The sequence below is a fragment of the Desmodus rotundus genome, chromosome 10 (genome assembly GCF_022682495.2).
Source record: "Desmodus rotundus isolate HL8 chromosome 10, HLdesRot8A.1, whole genome shotgun sequence".
In the NCBI taxonomy this organism is placed as follows: Eukaryota; Metazoa; Chordata; class Mammalia; order Chiroptera; family Phyllostomidae; genus Desmodus; species Desmodus rotundus.
In genome coordinates, this window is record NC_071396.1 from 101390763 (window position 1) to 101404687 (window position 13925).

The 13925-nt window shown below is 42.1% G+C and overlaps 1 protein-coding gene across 3 annotated transcripts in view; it reads left to right on the forward strand.

Annotated features, from left to right (window-relative positions):
* The window catches only part of WDR7 (WD repeat domain 7), a 287924-nt gene that overhangs the window by 225909 nt on the left and 48090 nt on the right, over window positions 1–13925 (forward strand). For all 3 annotated transcript variants that reach the window (XM_024580302.4, XM_024580299.4, XM_024580301.4), the window contains one exon: window positions 2145–2244. In XM_024580302.4, the coding sequence (XP_024436070.2) occupies window positions 2145–2244 (100 nt within the window). The remainder of the gene's footprint in view (window positions 1–2144; window positions 2245–13925) is intronic.

The window sequence follows — 13925 nt, forward strand, 5'->3', positions numbered from 1 at the left end:
AGAATGAAAAATGCACACCTGTACAATATGGTCCCTTGAGACAGACTCAAGATTTGATCTTTTTTTCTCCCATTACTAATGGTGTTTACAGGTGATATAGAAGGATGAGGTCGATGTCCAGAACATAGGAAAGGGTCAGTGTAAAAAAACTTTTTAGACACTAATTTAACTAAGTAAAATTTTGCCAACATAAATATATTTTACCAGTGGTTGTTTTGAAAGAGGATTATTTTGAGCGATGATTACAGTCACATTTAGCAAAAGGATGTTGGCAATATAGCTGTTACATCTGTGCGAATCTAGTAACAGATTTTTTTAATAGCTCAAAAGTTTATTTTCCCGTGGCTATTAAAATGCACAGGATAAATATTTGTTAAAACGATTGTTAGATTCCACGTCCCTTTGAGGGTATCAATTGTGCGTGCTTGTGTGTGCAGATACAGATGGAGATACGGACATAGTGATGCTCAATACTTAGACCACTGTAATCATTGAAAAGCAAAACAGTAAACATGTTTAAACGCTTTGAATGCTGATCCCTGTCTTCTGTAGTGAGGTAGATACGAAGTTTTAACAGGAAAAGCTTTGGGAAACATTTGCCTAACCACTCATGGGGGAAGCTTTATGCACCGGGAGCCTTCAGCACCCTTCCCTCCCTCAAACCACATCAAGGGGACCAGCAAATCCCAGCAGGGTGTCCCGAAGTAGTGTCTTCCATGTGACTAAGCACACAGCAGGAATCTTCCACGAAAGAGGAAGGAGACACGTCAGTGGACAGAAGTATTGTTGAACCCATTACTTAGTATAAGTAACAAACAACAAGTTTAAAAATGTAATAGTTTTCCACATATATGAAATATGTATGGATGTCATAATATCTAATAATACCAAAATGGCTTTGTCAGAATGCCCCTGGTTTCAAAACGCTCACATTCAAACATCTTGTCTCTGTCACTCCCAGCCTCTCTCCCCAGAAATTCAGAAACTTAGACCCATGCCCCCGTGGTTTTTCGCTTTTTATCAGTCTCTAAAAAGCATTAGAGGATGGTATTTCTTTTCCATCATCGGTTTTACCTCCCCATCCCGTGTTTTAAAAAATAATAACAGAGAAGTTACCAAGGTGTTCTGGTAGTGTGGAAACGCAGATGAAAAAGGCCAGGAGTGTACAGACTTGACGCAGTACCCTCATAAATATTTGGGGGAGGCACTTGTTCATCCTGGCAGCTCACACCGAGACGGTCGGACTAGGTGAGGGGAAGGTATGTTCAAAACCCTTTAGGGGTATGTAATCATACCTTATTTATGCTTCTAATAAGTTTTATTCTTACCTTCCGAGGCTCTTGCCATATGGCCATGAAATCATTATGACGAAGCATGGATCAGGAATTCAAATACTTAATCCAGCCATGAAAATAAATCTAGAAAAAAAGAGAAACAAATAAAAAATAACCTCCTAGAGCCTTCAACCATCCTCCCTGAATCCTTTTTTTATATAATGCCAAATAAGCACTAAGCACTACCTGTAGTCACACCTGTCACTTAGATAAACTGATAAATGTGGGAAATGTAGGGAATTTTCCAGATGGCTTTTTTCTGGTGGGCAACTTTCTAATTTCATTCGAAGTTATTGATGTGAACTTAAGCATAACATTTATGTAGCTTTTATGTGATCTGCTAGAAAGTATATTTTACTCCTTAATACTATAATAAACCATGAGAACATAATTAGATTGAATATGTAAGCCTTTTCATTTTTTCCATTTCTGTTCAAATAGAAATATTTGCATAATAGTCACTGTAGCAAAATTCAGTTTTCATATTTAATAATTTTTGTATTTGACCCTTATTTCTTGTTTCAAAATTCAAGGGTGCTTTTTATAATGAAGTTGTTTTCCATTGAACATAATTATTAAGAGGCCTAAGTGGTCTTCTGCATCATTTTGCTTTCTGTTGATTTTAAGAATTACTCCATTGATTTTAAGAATATAGTAACTATAGATAGACATTTTAAAATATATGTGTCAGAGCTGGCTTTAATCTTTGAGAGGTGTTGCTCTCCACTCCCATATGTAGGTCATCTCACCTGTTTGTTTGTTTTCTGTTTTTTTGATTTTTCTTTGTTTCTGTTAAAATGTGCATTTCAGGTTCTACATGGTGAGCTATTACGAGCGGAATCACAGGATCGCAGTTGGGGCACGCAGTGGCTCAGTGGCCCTTTACGACATCCGGACTGGAAAGTGTCAGGTAAATAAATCATTATGACTTCCTCTCCATAAAGTGTGGCAGCTATGGGAAGGAGTGTGAGGCCAGCACTTCGCCAGCAGACGTGCTGAGCTGCTGGAACATTATGGATACTGCTAAAGGGATCAATAGTTTAATGAAGGACTCAGAGAATAGAGAGCCCTACCGTCTTTATTCAGCGGGAATGAGGGGCTTCCACGGATGAGTTCACAGCAGAGCCCAGAGTAAGGTGGCCCTGCTCACAAACCACTGCGCAGTAAGTCTTTTCTCCTTTAAATGAAGTTTCTGATTTTATTGCTTATTTTTGCCATGTGTTTTCTGAAAAAGTTTGATGATACGTTATGATAGTTAATGGCGAAGTAAAATTTTTCTAAGTAAAATAGCAAAGTTGGAGAAATGACATCACAGTAGCATTTATTGTGACTCTGTAAGAAGGAAGCCTTTGCTCTGTTTGAAATAGGATATTTATATACCTTTTATAAACTCTTTTAATGCTTTTATGACACTTTGTGAAAAAGTTTTGATATCCATCTTGATCACTTGATTCTCAAAACGAACCCATTGGGTAGACAGGGCAAGTCCTGTCCCGCTTTAGACATCAGCGAGTCACAGCCCTGAGACTTTGAGTCTCTGTGTCCAGAGTCACACTCTGAGTTAATGGCAAAACCAGGACCAGGCTCTGCTGCGTTCCTGGTGAGATTGTAACGTTCGCTGATAAATACTTGCGAGTCATGACTTCGTATGTTTGACTGTAGCATTTATCAGCGCTGATATATTCAACCACATTAGAAGTTACATTTAACTGTATTAGACTGATATCGTCAACTGTGTCAGGAATTTCCCGAAGAAATGTGAAGAAATTCATAAGGATGTAGCTAAAATTTTAAACTCTTAAATTTAATAAACAGTTAATTAATTCTTCAAATCTTCCTGGCTGCTTTCCATGGCGTGGTTCTCACGGATGGTAACAGGTGTTGGGGGGTAAAAGTTGCAGGGGCCTGGCGAGTTCGGGGGCTACCGTTCAAGTGCTTCTCTTGGCGGGCCTTCTCAGAGTCTGTAAGGTGTGCGCGTGCGTGTCCTGGGAGCGTGTCGAGTCTACACCACTGGCCACATGGAGTAGCTATTACATTTTGTTTGTGTTTTCCTAAGACATTAAGTCCTCATCGGTGACCATATTTAAACTACTCTGAATACTCGCTTAAAAATTACGTCACATGTTGTGTATAATATTCTCTCCTAAGAGAGAGACAGCGGTTCTTGAAATAGCATTTTCAGAATTTCTTTTGGTAAGACATTTTTTTAGTTTAAATCGGAGTATATCATTACTAGCAGACCTGAGAGAAATAAACCACAAGCACCTACAAGGTACAGAAGAAAAATAGAACAAGGGGACCTTTTCAAGCTTCTTTAGAACAAAAATGTGAAAGTCACAGAGGAGTGAGGGGAGCAGCCGAGAAAGAACGAGAAAGTTCCAAACTCTCCTACCTGTGCATTTCTTTGCCGTTTCCTTCCTCCTAAGTGGTCTCAGTGAAGATCTTAGTAAAATGCAAAACCCACGAGTAATTTGAATGTCTTACTGTTTTTAATTAAGTTACCAACCAGACATTCTTTCTCAACAGAATTTGTAAAGCCATTCGTATTCCATTTTATTTTCTGTACATCATTTTAGTACATTTGGACATTTTCGTGTCCCGTGATTTTTTTATCACCTCAGCCTCTTGATTTTGATCCCCAAAGTTACCATCAGTGCTACATGACTGAGTGATCTTTGCCTCCCAGTTCTGTTTGAGACTGAAGGTTACCCTCTTCACTCATTATCCAGAACCTGGAAACAAGGCCGAATCAGGAAAATCAATCTTAACTACTTTGGCCAGTTACCGGTTAAATCCGGTGACAAGAAGCTCTCCAGGGACAATGATCCTCGATTCTTTCACGGTATTAGTGTTGTAGTATTTGAAATAAGTGAGACAACAGTTGAGCCAAAATACACAAGCACAGCAGTGTAGTTGGCATGTTTAGAAATGATGTTTTAGAGGTAAATCAAGAGACTAGGGATTTTGAACCAGGAACTCAGGAAAGCATTTCTTGAACTAGCTCTTGGGCTCAGCTAACAGAGAGAGTGGGACATTTTTCCTCTCACAAACAAACACACAGAGGTATGCCACGAAAGATGTAGAAGATAATCACTGGGCTTTAGGGGTGGGTTTCCAATTAGGTGGGAAGAGTAGGCATAACCACCTAAACCGGAGTCACAGCGGACAGGAGCATCGGCTGTGGCCTGTCCAGGGTGCCAGGCTGAGCGAGCAGCCAAGGGCCCAGTGGAGGCAGAAGCCGTGTGACTGAGCGACTGGAGGGCAGTCACGTGGGTACCCTGCTGTTCTCAGGTTGTTGGGTAAGGGCGGAAGGGAAAACTCAATTCCCTTCCCCTTGCCTTTTGCATTGGCTTCTCCCTTTTTAAAAAAATCGTTTTCTTTTAACCTCTCCTTCCTGAACAAGTATAGGAGATTGCACAAAGCATATCTGTCTGGAACACGAGTTTTACTTACATCAAGCATTCGCTAACTGTCACCCAAGTCTGCCCGCCGCCTGTTGTAGTAACTGAAGTTTTCCTGGAAAGCAGCCCCACTGACTCACTTCGGGGTCGTCTGTGGCCACTCCGTCACTGCAGTGGCAGCACTGAGTTGTGACTGGCAGAGACCATATGTGGTCCCCAGAGCCTAAAATTTTACTATATGGCCCTTTGCAGAGAAAGTTTGTGGATCGTTGACACAGATGATTGAGGAAGTTGAGTTAACTCATTTAAATGAAAAATTAGTTACAACAGTGTAGTCTAATATATTGGAGAAGAATAATTAGAAACTCGTGTGGCTTGAATTCCATCTTCACCACTTACTAATTTTACAGCCTTGGGGCAGTTTCTTCTGAGCTGAAGTTTCCTCACTTTAAAATGGGATAGAAAAGGTGCCTGTTATTGTGAGAAATAAGATGATTTATTGTAAAACTGCCCAGTAGCGAATATTCAGTAAATGTTGGTTAATGTCATGTCACAATGATCGTGGAGGTATATGACATTGCGATTGCATTATACTAATTTTAAAGATAAAACGTGAGCCCTCGGGGTGTCTTAGACTCACAGTGCGCAGTCTGGTGCAGAAGGGATGCAGCTCTGCCCGGGGCCATGTGCAGATTCCTCTGTGAAGGCAGCTCTGGCCTGTGGTGTTAAGCTGACTCTCTCCTGATTATGGAAATGAGAAACTTTGATGCAGTTCAGTAGTTAAAATCCTGCTGTGCGCTGACTGTGTTTTCACTTGGCAACTGCTAGCTATTTCAGAATATACCTGACTCAAATTTTGCTTAATTAAAAAAAAAAAAGGAACTCCCTATGAAGTGCTTACATTTCGTTGGTAGGCAGTGTTCTCAATAAGCAGGCTGGTTCAGTTCCAGGAGTCCTTAGAGCTGCAGGCGCGAGTTTGGTTAAATCAGCAGTGGCAGTCCTCCCTCTGGCAACATTTGCCTCTGGTTGCGCAGACTTGCTGCCCGCCTCGCTCATTGCCCATCCGTGCTGAATGCCGAGTGATGAACAACCTCTGCCTCCAGGCCGGGCTCTCTCAGGCCCCTGCTGCTCGTTTTCCTGACGACCTCCGTCACTAGGAGGCGTCTGATTCACTTCGGTGGATCTGGGCACTTACGTTCTTGCTTTTGACATAATGTAACACTACAGAAAAGGCAGCAAAGTGCAAGAGAAAGGAAGTGTGGCTGATGTCTTATCTAAATGCTAAATTATTAAAAGAACTTTATTATTGAAAATTTAAGTAAGTTACTTAAAGAACTCTATTTTAAAGCCCCACATTTTCCGGTTCCTGGTGTGTAGTAAATGCACAGTAAAATACACGTTGATCATATAAAACATCGGAGTCTTTTGGACTAAAACATAAGAAAACAAAGTATGCCTTAATTATATCAAAAATGTATTTGTCGTTGGGCATAGTTATGTTTGGGATGTCAGAAACGCCTCATCAAAGAGTTGTTTCTCTATGAGGGGGGAGAGGCTATCTTTTCACAAACAGCACGGAGGGCCTCTTTCTTATGCGCCACGAAGGATGCACCTGTATTTCTGTAGCAGACCGTGGCCAGGCCCGCCCTCAGCCAGGTAATGAAGGCAAAAGGGGAAGCGAGGCTTGATTATACAGATAGAGCTGCGGCCACTAAGGTCTAGCTGAGACCCCTTGAAGAGCAGGGGGTAAATTCTGGAATACCGACCTGTGCCCCATCCCACAGCCTAATAAAAAGCAATGGGCCTGAAGTCCGAGCTTCTCTGGCCTTGCAGCTTCCTTACTCCCTGTGGGATGGGCGCGCTCAGCTTTAGAAGCGCCTTCACAAGGAAAGAAGGCAGCCACAGGGCACTTGGCCCACCTCCTTCCCCTCGTCTCCTGAATGTCCTCTGTCCTGCTCCTTCGTGAATTCAGTGCTACTGAAGTAGAAGCAGCCCTGAACTCTGTCCAAACCCATTCGCACCTGTCTTTAACCTTGATTTATCCCAACTTTGACCAGCCTGGCTTACCTTCATTTTTCTGCCAACAAAATTTTTCTGACTGGTCCAGTCACATTGCTATATTCAGGCACCTGCCGAGCATCTAACTAAATTAATGAGCAAACTATGGAATATGAAGCAAATATGGAATATGAAGACGATTGCCTCATTGTGTTCCTGTCAAGCTCCTCTTTCCTCATTCCCATTTGTCCTCAACGGCACATGTTGGAATTAGAATTACCAGCTTGTGAGGAGCGCTCACTGCCGCAGGGGAGGAGGAGAACAGTGGACAGATAAAGGGGAAGTTCTGCAGTAAAGCCAACAGGTCCCGCTCACGGCTCAGAGGTAGGGTGCAGGCTGTGGGGAGGAAGGGGCAGCCAGAGGCGAGAGAAGGAATTCAAGGCTGACTCCTGGATAGATGGTCGTGACATTAGTGACCATGAGACACGCAGTCTAGGAGCAGGGATGATGTCGAGACTTAGGTATTGGACATATATAACTTGAAGGTTATTTTATCTGTTTGAGCAACTATAAAATAATATGCAGATGTAGGAGAATGCATTAATCAATCCTCTACCCATTAACATTTACGGCCTCCCCCAATTCCTCACGAGTATAAATAGTACTATGTTGAACAGTCTTATTTATGTAATTTTATGCCTACCTGATTCTTTGCAGAATAAACTCCTGAGTGTACAGTGCTAGGACAAAAGATCTGTGCCTTTGCTGCCAGAATGCTCAGAGATTAATTTCTCACAGTTTATGGGCATTAGTTTCTTCACACCCTTCATACTATTTCTGTGAATAACAGAATGGCTCTTGAACCACAATTACTCTTATAACAAAAAAAAAGAGGAACACCACAGTTGGTCTGTGTTGCCTCCTGTATTTGTCATTTTAGACAATAGAGTGTTCATTCAGTTATTCATGAGTTATCCCTTATTGATAAAAAATACTGAAAATTTTTAAAAATTACAATAGCTCTTTTTTGCACCAGACGCCGTATTATATGCAATTGATCAAAAAATAAACATGAATTGTTACTACCCTCCAGGAATTTATAATCTGCTTTAGAAGACAGACATAAAGCCGTGGTTTAAATACTGTGGTCGCCCCTTCCAGAAAAGTAGTCGGGGGGAGGACACAGGAGGACCACTCACCCAGACCTGAGTCAGGTCTAGGGAGAATGGTCGGAAGGTATCTGAGGGAGACGACGTCTGGACTAAGCTGGTAACAATTAGGAATTAGGAAAGAAGGGGAAGGGCAAGGGACATTACTCCAGGCAGATGGCACAGCACCTACAAAGCCCAGAGGAACAAGAAGGCATAGGGGAAGCGTGTTTACCAAGAACTAAGAGACGTTTTCCCCGTGTACGTGAGGGTTCCCATTACAGCAGTTCTCGGGTTGGCTCTACACTAGGAACTGTAGGAATCTAATGTGGAAACTGACTCCGGTAGAGACGTAGAGACACCACTCATCTGTGGCTTAGTAAATACTGAGCCAGTGATGTAGAGTTTGTAAATAAAGTTACGTAGTATCAGCAAGTGTTAAAGAAATTACCGAATGCTGGCATTTTCCATTAATAATATTTTTTAGGAAAAACGGGGCTTGCCAAGGTATGAACATGGTTTCAGCGTGGGAATTACAGCATTCTGATGGCAATACACCAGTGTAATTTTCCATAATACATTTAATTCTGGCAAGCACTCTAAGGCTACCACGTATCAGAAGAGCTAATGTTCAAAACTCAACAGAAATGTCAGCAAACACACCTATATTAATAGAAGTTGGGCAAACAATGCGCTCTTCTCTCTCAAAAAAAAAACCAAGATTTTACTTCTAGTTAGGAGGAGCAGTGGACCTCCGAGATCTGGTGGACAGTAAGATTGATGTTATTTTAAAGCAGAGTTTTGAAGCTTCGGGCACAGTTTTCACTGAGCAGAATTCTATAACACTTATACATCAAGGGCACTTATGTGCTGATTGCAAAAATTGCAGTGAGAATTGGCTGCAGTACTTAGTCAGACGGTGACATTTTAGGTATTTTCTTCCTGCTCTTTTCAGCAGCTGGTTTTATGGCAGGTGCTTCCCATGACATTCTGAAGCAACAACCAGAAATATGGCATCAGGGGTGGTAACAAGATGAATGGTGGGAGAGGACAATGGCTCCCTGACACCGTGGTGAGGAATTACCTAACAAGCTTCCCTTTTTCAAAGTGGACTGCTATTTAGAGAAGAGGCTCTGGGAGGAGAAACAGATCTCTGGAACAATGCTTGGAATTAGACCATCATTTATTCTGAAAGTTTAAAAATTTTTAAAGAGTATTTTAAACTGATGGTGTAGAGGAGTATTTTTCTGTGTCTATACCCCATCACTCCCGGAGTATTTCTTATATCCATGTTATCCTTTAAACAGCAGTACTCAAGACTTTCGCACCAAGAATAAAAATGAAATTCTATAATTGGAAATACATGAGGCAGGGAGCTCTAGCGTTTACAAACACAACAGCTATTCCAAGCGTTTCCACCTCCCAGCAAAAGCATTGGACGGACTAAAATGTATTATGATTCCCAAAATTTACATTCTACCTACATTCTCAATGCCATTCAGCTTCCTTCCTAGCCATTCTCTTTTCCATTCTCCACACATAAAAAAATGAAAGTATAAATGTCTAAATATACGTATTTAGTCCATAAATTAAAAAAATAGAGAATCACAGTACATTGAATTTATTCTGGATTCACTGGCTTGTATTCTTTATATTCACCCCTGATATAAAGTACTTAGAGCAAGGCCTGGCATGGAGTAGTCATTCAATAAAAAACAAGTCGTAAGTACTCCAAAACATGCATAATTAGGACACGAGTCTGGGGTTCATGGTAGGTTCTAAAAGGATGGTGATGGTGATTCAGAGGAGAGTATTGTTAAAATTCGGTGGTCCTGTCTCCAGTAGAACTCAGGACGGAGCTCGGGTCCGGGGGAGTGGGGAGCAGCACAGGTACTGTACAAGCCCTGCGATCCAGCGCAGTCGGCCCTGAAAGTTACTCGGTTAACCGGAAATGTTGCTCAAATGTGGAATCACATAAAATAATATGTATCTTAACGTTTGTATTTTAAAATTATCTTTATAGGATTTAAATTCTTTTCCATCTCTTGATGTGAGACCAAGGCCTTTTCTTTCTAGAATTAGTCCACGTTTATTCTTTCTAAATTACCCTAGCTTCTGTTTTTAGTTTAAGTAGATTGAGAAATTGAGAAAGCTATTTACAAAGCAATCTCAGAAGGTAATCCTAGATGTTCATGCTTTTCCCAGTTTTTTACAGTTGTCTGACACCTAATTTCATGAATGTATATATATATATATATATATATATATATATATATATATATATATATATGTCTTTCTGAAGCTGTCTTCCCATTCTTCACTTAAAATTTTCCATGGCGTTGAATTGCACCATGTACGTAACTAGCCCAACTAGCATAGCCTTGGCCAACTCCAGGTCACAGCGTCCTGTGGGGGCAGGCTGAGGGGAGCTTGGCAAGGCGCCTGTGAAGCGCTGGCATCCTGCATTCTGTGGCCTCCGTTGGGGGATTTGTCAGAGAGAATAGAGAACATTGGTTCACCGTCAGAGTCAGCAAAGCAGGAGTCAGTTAAGAGAGATTCTGGTACAATACCTTCAATGCATAGAGCCCCGAGGTGTTTACATGGCACCAGGAAATGCAGAGGGGGGTGGCTGCTGGTGTGAGCTGGGTATTTACAGCCTGGTACCCATGAGAAGATGCGACAGGCAAGTGCAGTGAAGGGTGCAGTGCTACACTAGAATGTGACAGCCACAAAAAAGCAAAGGGGGCATCCCCTGAAGGTAAGAGACAGGAACAGGAAAGAGTGCCTAAGGAAGGTGACATTGGAGCTGAGTCCTCCATAGGCCCACGTGGAGGAAGAAAACTTCTCAGAGAGAATATGGAGCATTGCAAAAGCACAGACGTGTTATTTAGCTTAAAGTGCATTCCAGGGCCTATAAGGGTTGGCTATGCTGGAAGCAGAGGCTGCAAAGGAGCGGGGAAGTCTGGTGGAGGGAAGAGAGATAAAGCCTCTCTTTTCGGGGACTGAGATGGTGGTAAGCCTTTCTTGGATAGATTGTTCTTAGTTTGTCAGCAGTGACAAACTCAGATGCCTAAAGAGACCCAGAAGAGAGCATAAATTAATAAAACAAGGCAAGCCCTCCTAATACAGCAAGGTAAGATTTTTTCCCTTTTTGATAGCACCGTCCAAGAAATATTCACCTTTCTTTTTCATACTCCTCTATAAAACACAGCCTAAGCCTTTAATAAAAAGCCAGTTGGTGTTCTCCTTAAGTGTTTGGGGTAGAAGTGGGAGGGCTGGGGACCGTGGCAGACTGCAGGCAGTGCCCCATGTCAGGGCATCAGCCAGGTCTTGGATCAGCACAGTACCACATGCAGCTGTGGGCATAGTGTCGTCCAGTCTTCTGATTTTTCAGGGCAAGCTGAGAATCTGAGTTTTTATGTAAAAACCTCCCAATTTTTAATTGCTAGTGACTGATGCGAAAAGTTTTTAAAGTGTATAAATCAGCACTATGCTGAATGCATTCGGTACATTCCGAGAAACATTTGTTGAAGAGTTTTAAGCAGTGGAGCGGCAGGATTAGATACTCTGTTCCGGAAGGTCTGGGCTGCAGAGGCTGAGCTGAGGAAGGTTCGCTCCTTGAGGATTCGGTAGCAACCCAGGCACCAGTTGCTCGGGGCTTGATTGGTGTCAGTGGGGACTGGGTGAAGAAAAGGAGTGGGAAGCATGATACAGAGCAAGTGGAATATGGTAACAAAGCTTTAACATACAGTACTTTAAATATATATGCTAAAATATAGATTGGTGCTGTAATGAAAACACAAAAGCAACATTAAATGGAAAAAAAAAACAAAACCCAAAACAACAGCAGGGGCCCTGTATGAACTAGTAGGAAAGACAGACACGTAAAAACAAAAATTTACGTTAGGCGTAGAGAGGAATTTTTGAAATAATTATTGAATTGTTGGAAAGATTTGAAAGTTAGGATATATTATATACAAAGTAACAAGAATTAAGGAATTTATTATTTTCTACAACAAAACACCCAGAGGTAGAGTGGAGTGGGCAGCTCAGCGGTATCCTCCGGGCCCTGGTCTTTCCATCTGTCTGGTCCACTCTATTCCATATGCTGGGCTCCTACGCTGGACCACCTCAGGGCACAGGATGGCTGCCACAGAGCCAGCAACCTGTGCTGAGGATACCTTCCAGAGGTACAAAGGAGACGTTTTCCAAGCAAATACACCGTCTGAGAAAGCCTATTCTCATGTCTCAATTGACCAGAATCGCATCATGTACCTGTTTTTATGAAACCTGTTGCTGGCAGAGCACACAAGCTGTTGCTGATCATGACTGACAAGCTGAGGTTCACCCCTGAGATTCTGGACGGGGGGTTGGCCCGAGGAAAGCAGCCAGCGTCGTTCCTCACAGGAGTTTGGCGATGTCTCCCCAGAGGGTGGTTAGCTGTGATGAAGAGGAACAGGAGTCCGACGGCAGACCATCCTGCCGCTCACTGTCTTCAGGGACTTGGACAAGTTGCTAGCCCTCTTTGAAGCAGTTTCCTCACCTGGAAAATGGGGGTGGTTTCCATTCTCCTTGATTAATTGAGCTAACGTGCATAAGATGTTTAGTTGCGTGCTTTTACATTTTAAGTGCTCGGTAAAGGGCGGCGGTGGGTTAACAGTCATCTGTAAAGGTCAGTCCAGTGTTGAGCTTCTGAATTTGAAAGAAAACTTTTTGTCTTGATCTATGAATGAAACTCTTACCAATATGAGACATGTAAACACTCGGTAGGCTAATAATAAAGTTCATTTAAAAGGGTCAGCTTTCCCCCCTTAGTCCTACAGACACAGGGCTGGCAGAGTGCAGGTACTCCTGCAGAGATCTGGCTCCAGCCCCTCGCCAGGCCCCGTCCGAGGGAATGGACAAGGAGAGGATGGTCCTCTATTCCCTGACACTGTCCCTCTTCCCTCCCAGCTCAAATGATCTCTGCTCCAGCTTCGGAGCTGTGACCGCCACACTTGAAGACAGAGTAGGTGCTTAGAAACAATTTGCATTTATTCCTTTGAATGTTTAACTATTTAAGCCAGTATGCTCTTCCCCCAAGTTACATCTTAATCTAGACTTTCCATTAATGCAGAAAATGCATTAAAAACATAGTTACTTTCAAAGGAATGACAAGAGCAAGGAAACATCTATGCCACCACACCAAATTAAATGCTTCTATCTCACATAATCTGAGAGAGGCCCTTTGTAGTGAGAAAGCCAGTTCCCCAAGCCTCTTGAATTTCTCGGAGTGGGCATCCCAGCATATGGCATCGTTACTGTGTTGCTGTAATTTATGTAAATGTGTTGTCAGAGATGAATTAAAACTTATAGTTGTAAATCTACAAGGATACAGCTATAACTCACATAGATTTATTACTTGTAGACGCGTATATCAAGCCTCTGGAATTACTGCTTCTACTGTAGACAGAGGTTAAAGAAAAAGGTAACAACTTACACGCCATTATACATATATAGCAGTTTGTCATTCATCGGTAGTGGTATGAATACAGAATACAGCAGGCGGACCGTCCTTCACCCAACACAGTCTAACTGGCAAATTGCAGCCAGGATGCTGAAAGAAGGACCACTGAGTAAGTAGTCAGAATATTTAGTCTTAGACTGAGTTACTAACTCTGTTACTTACCTTCTCTGAGCCTAGGTTTACTGGGTATGAGACTGTTTGTCACAAGCCTGCGAATACCACCCCAGTACACTCTGCATGGTTTTTGTCAGGAAGCCATGTGTTCATTTGTCCATTCATTCATTCTGCACCTACTGTATATCAGACACTCATTTTGTTTTTTAGGCTGAAAGAAATAATATAGTCCAATTTCCTTATTTTTGCAAAAAACAAAGTAACAACAGAAAGATGAGGTGCTTTACAGAAGGATGTGGGAAGGCTTTTGAGAACTGCAAATGCATACAAAGGGAAGTAATTACTAATCGTAATACGAAGCCAGTATCTCTTCTTTGTGTATATGTTTAGTACTCCATAGATGTTCCTGTCTAGGAGTTCCTTT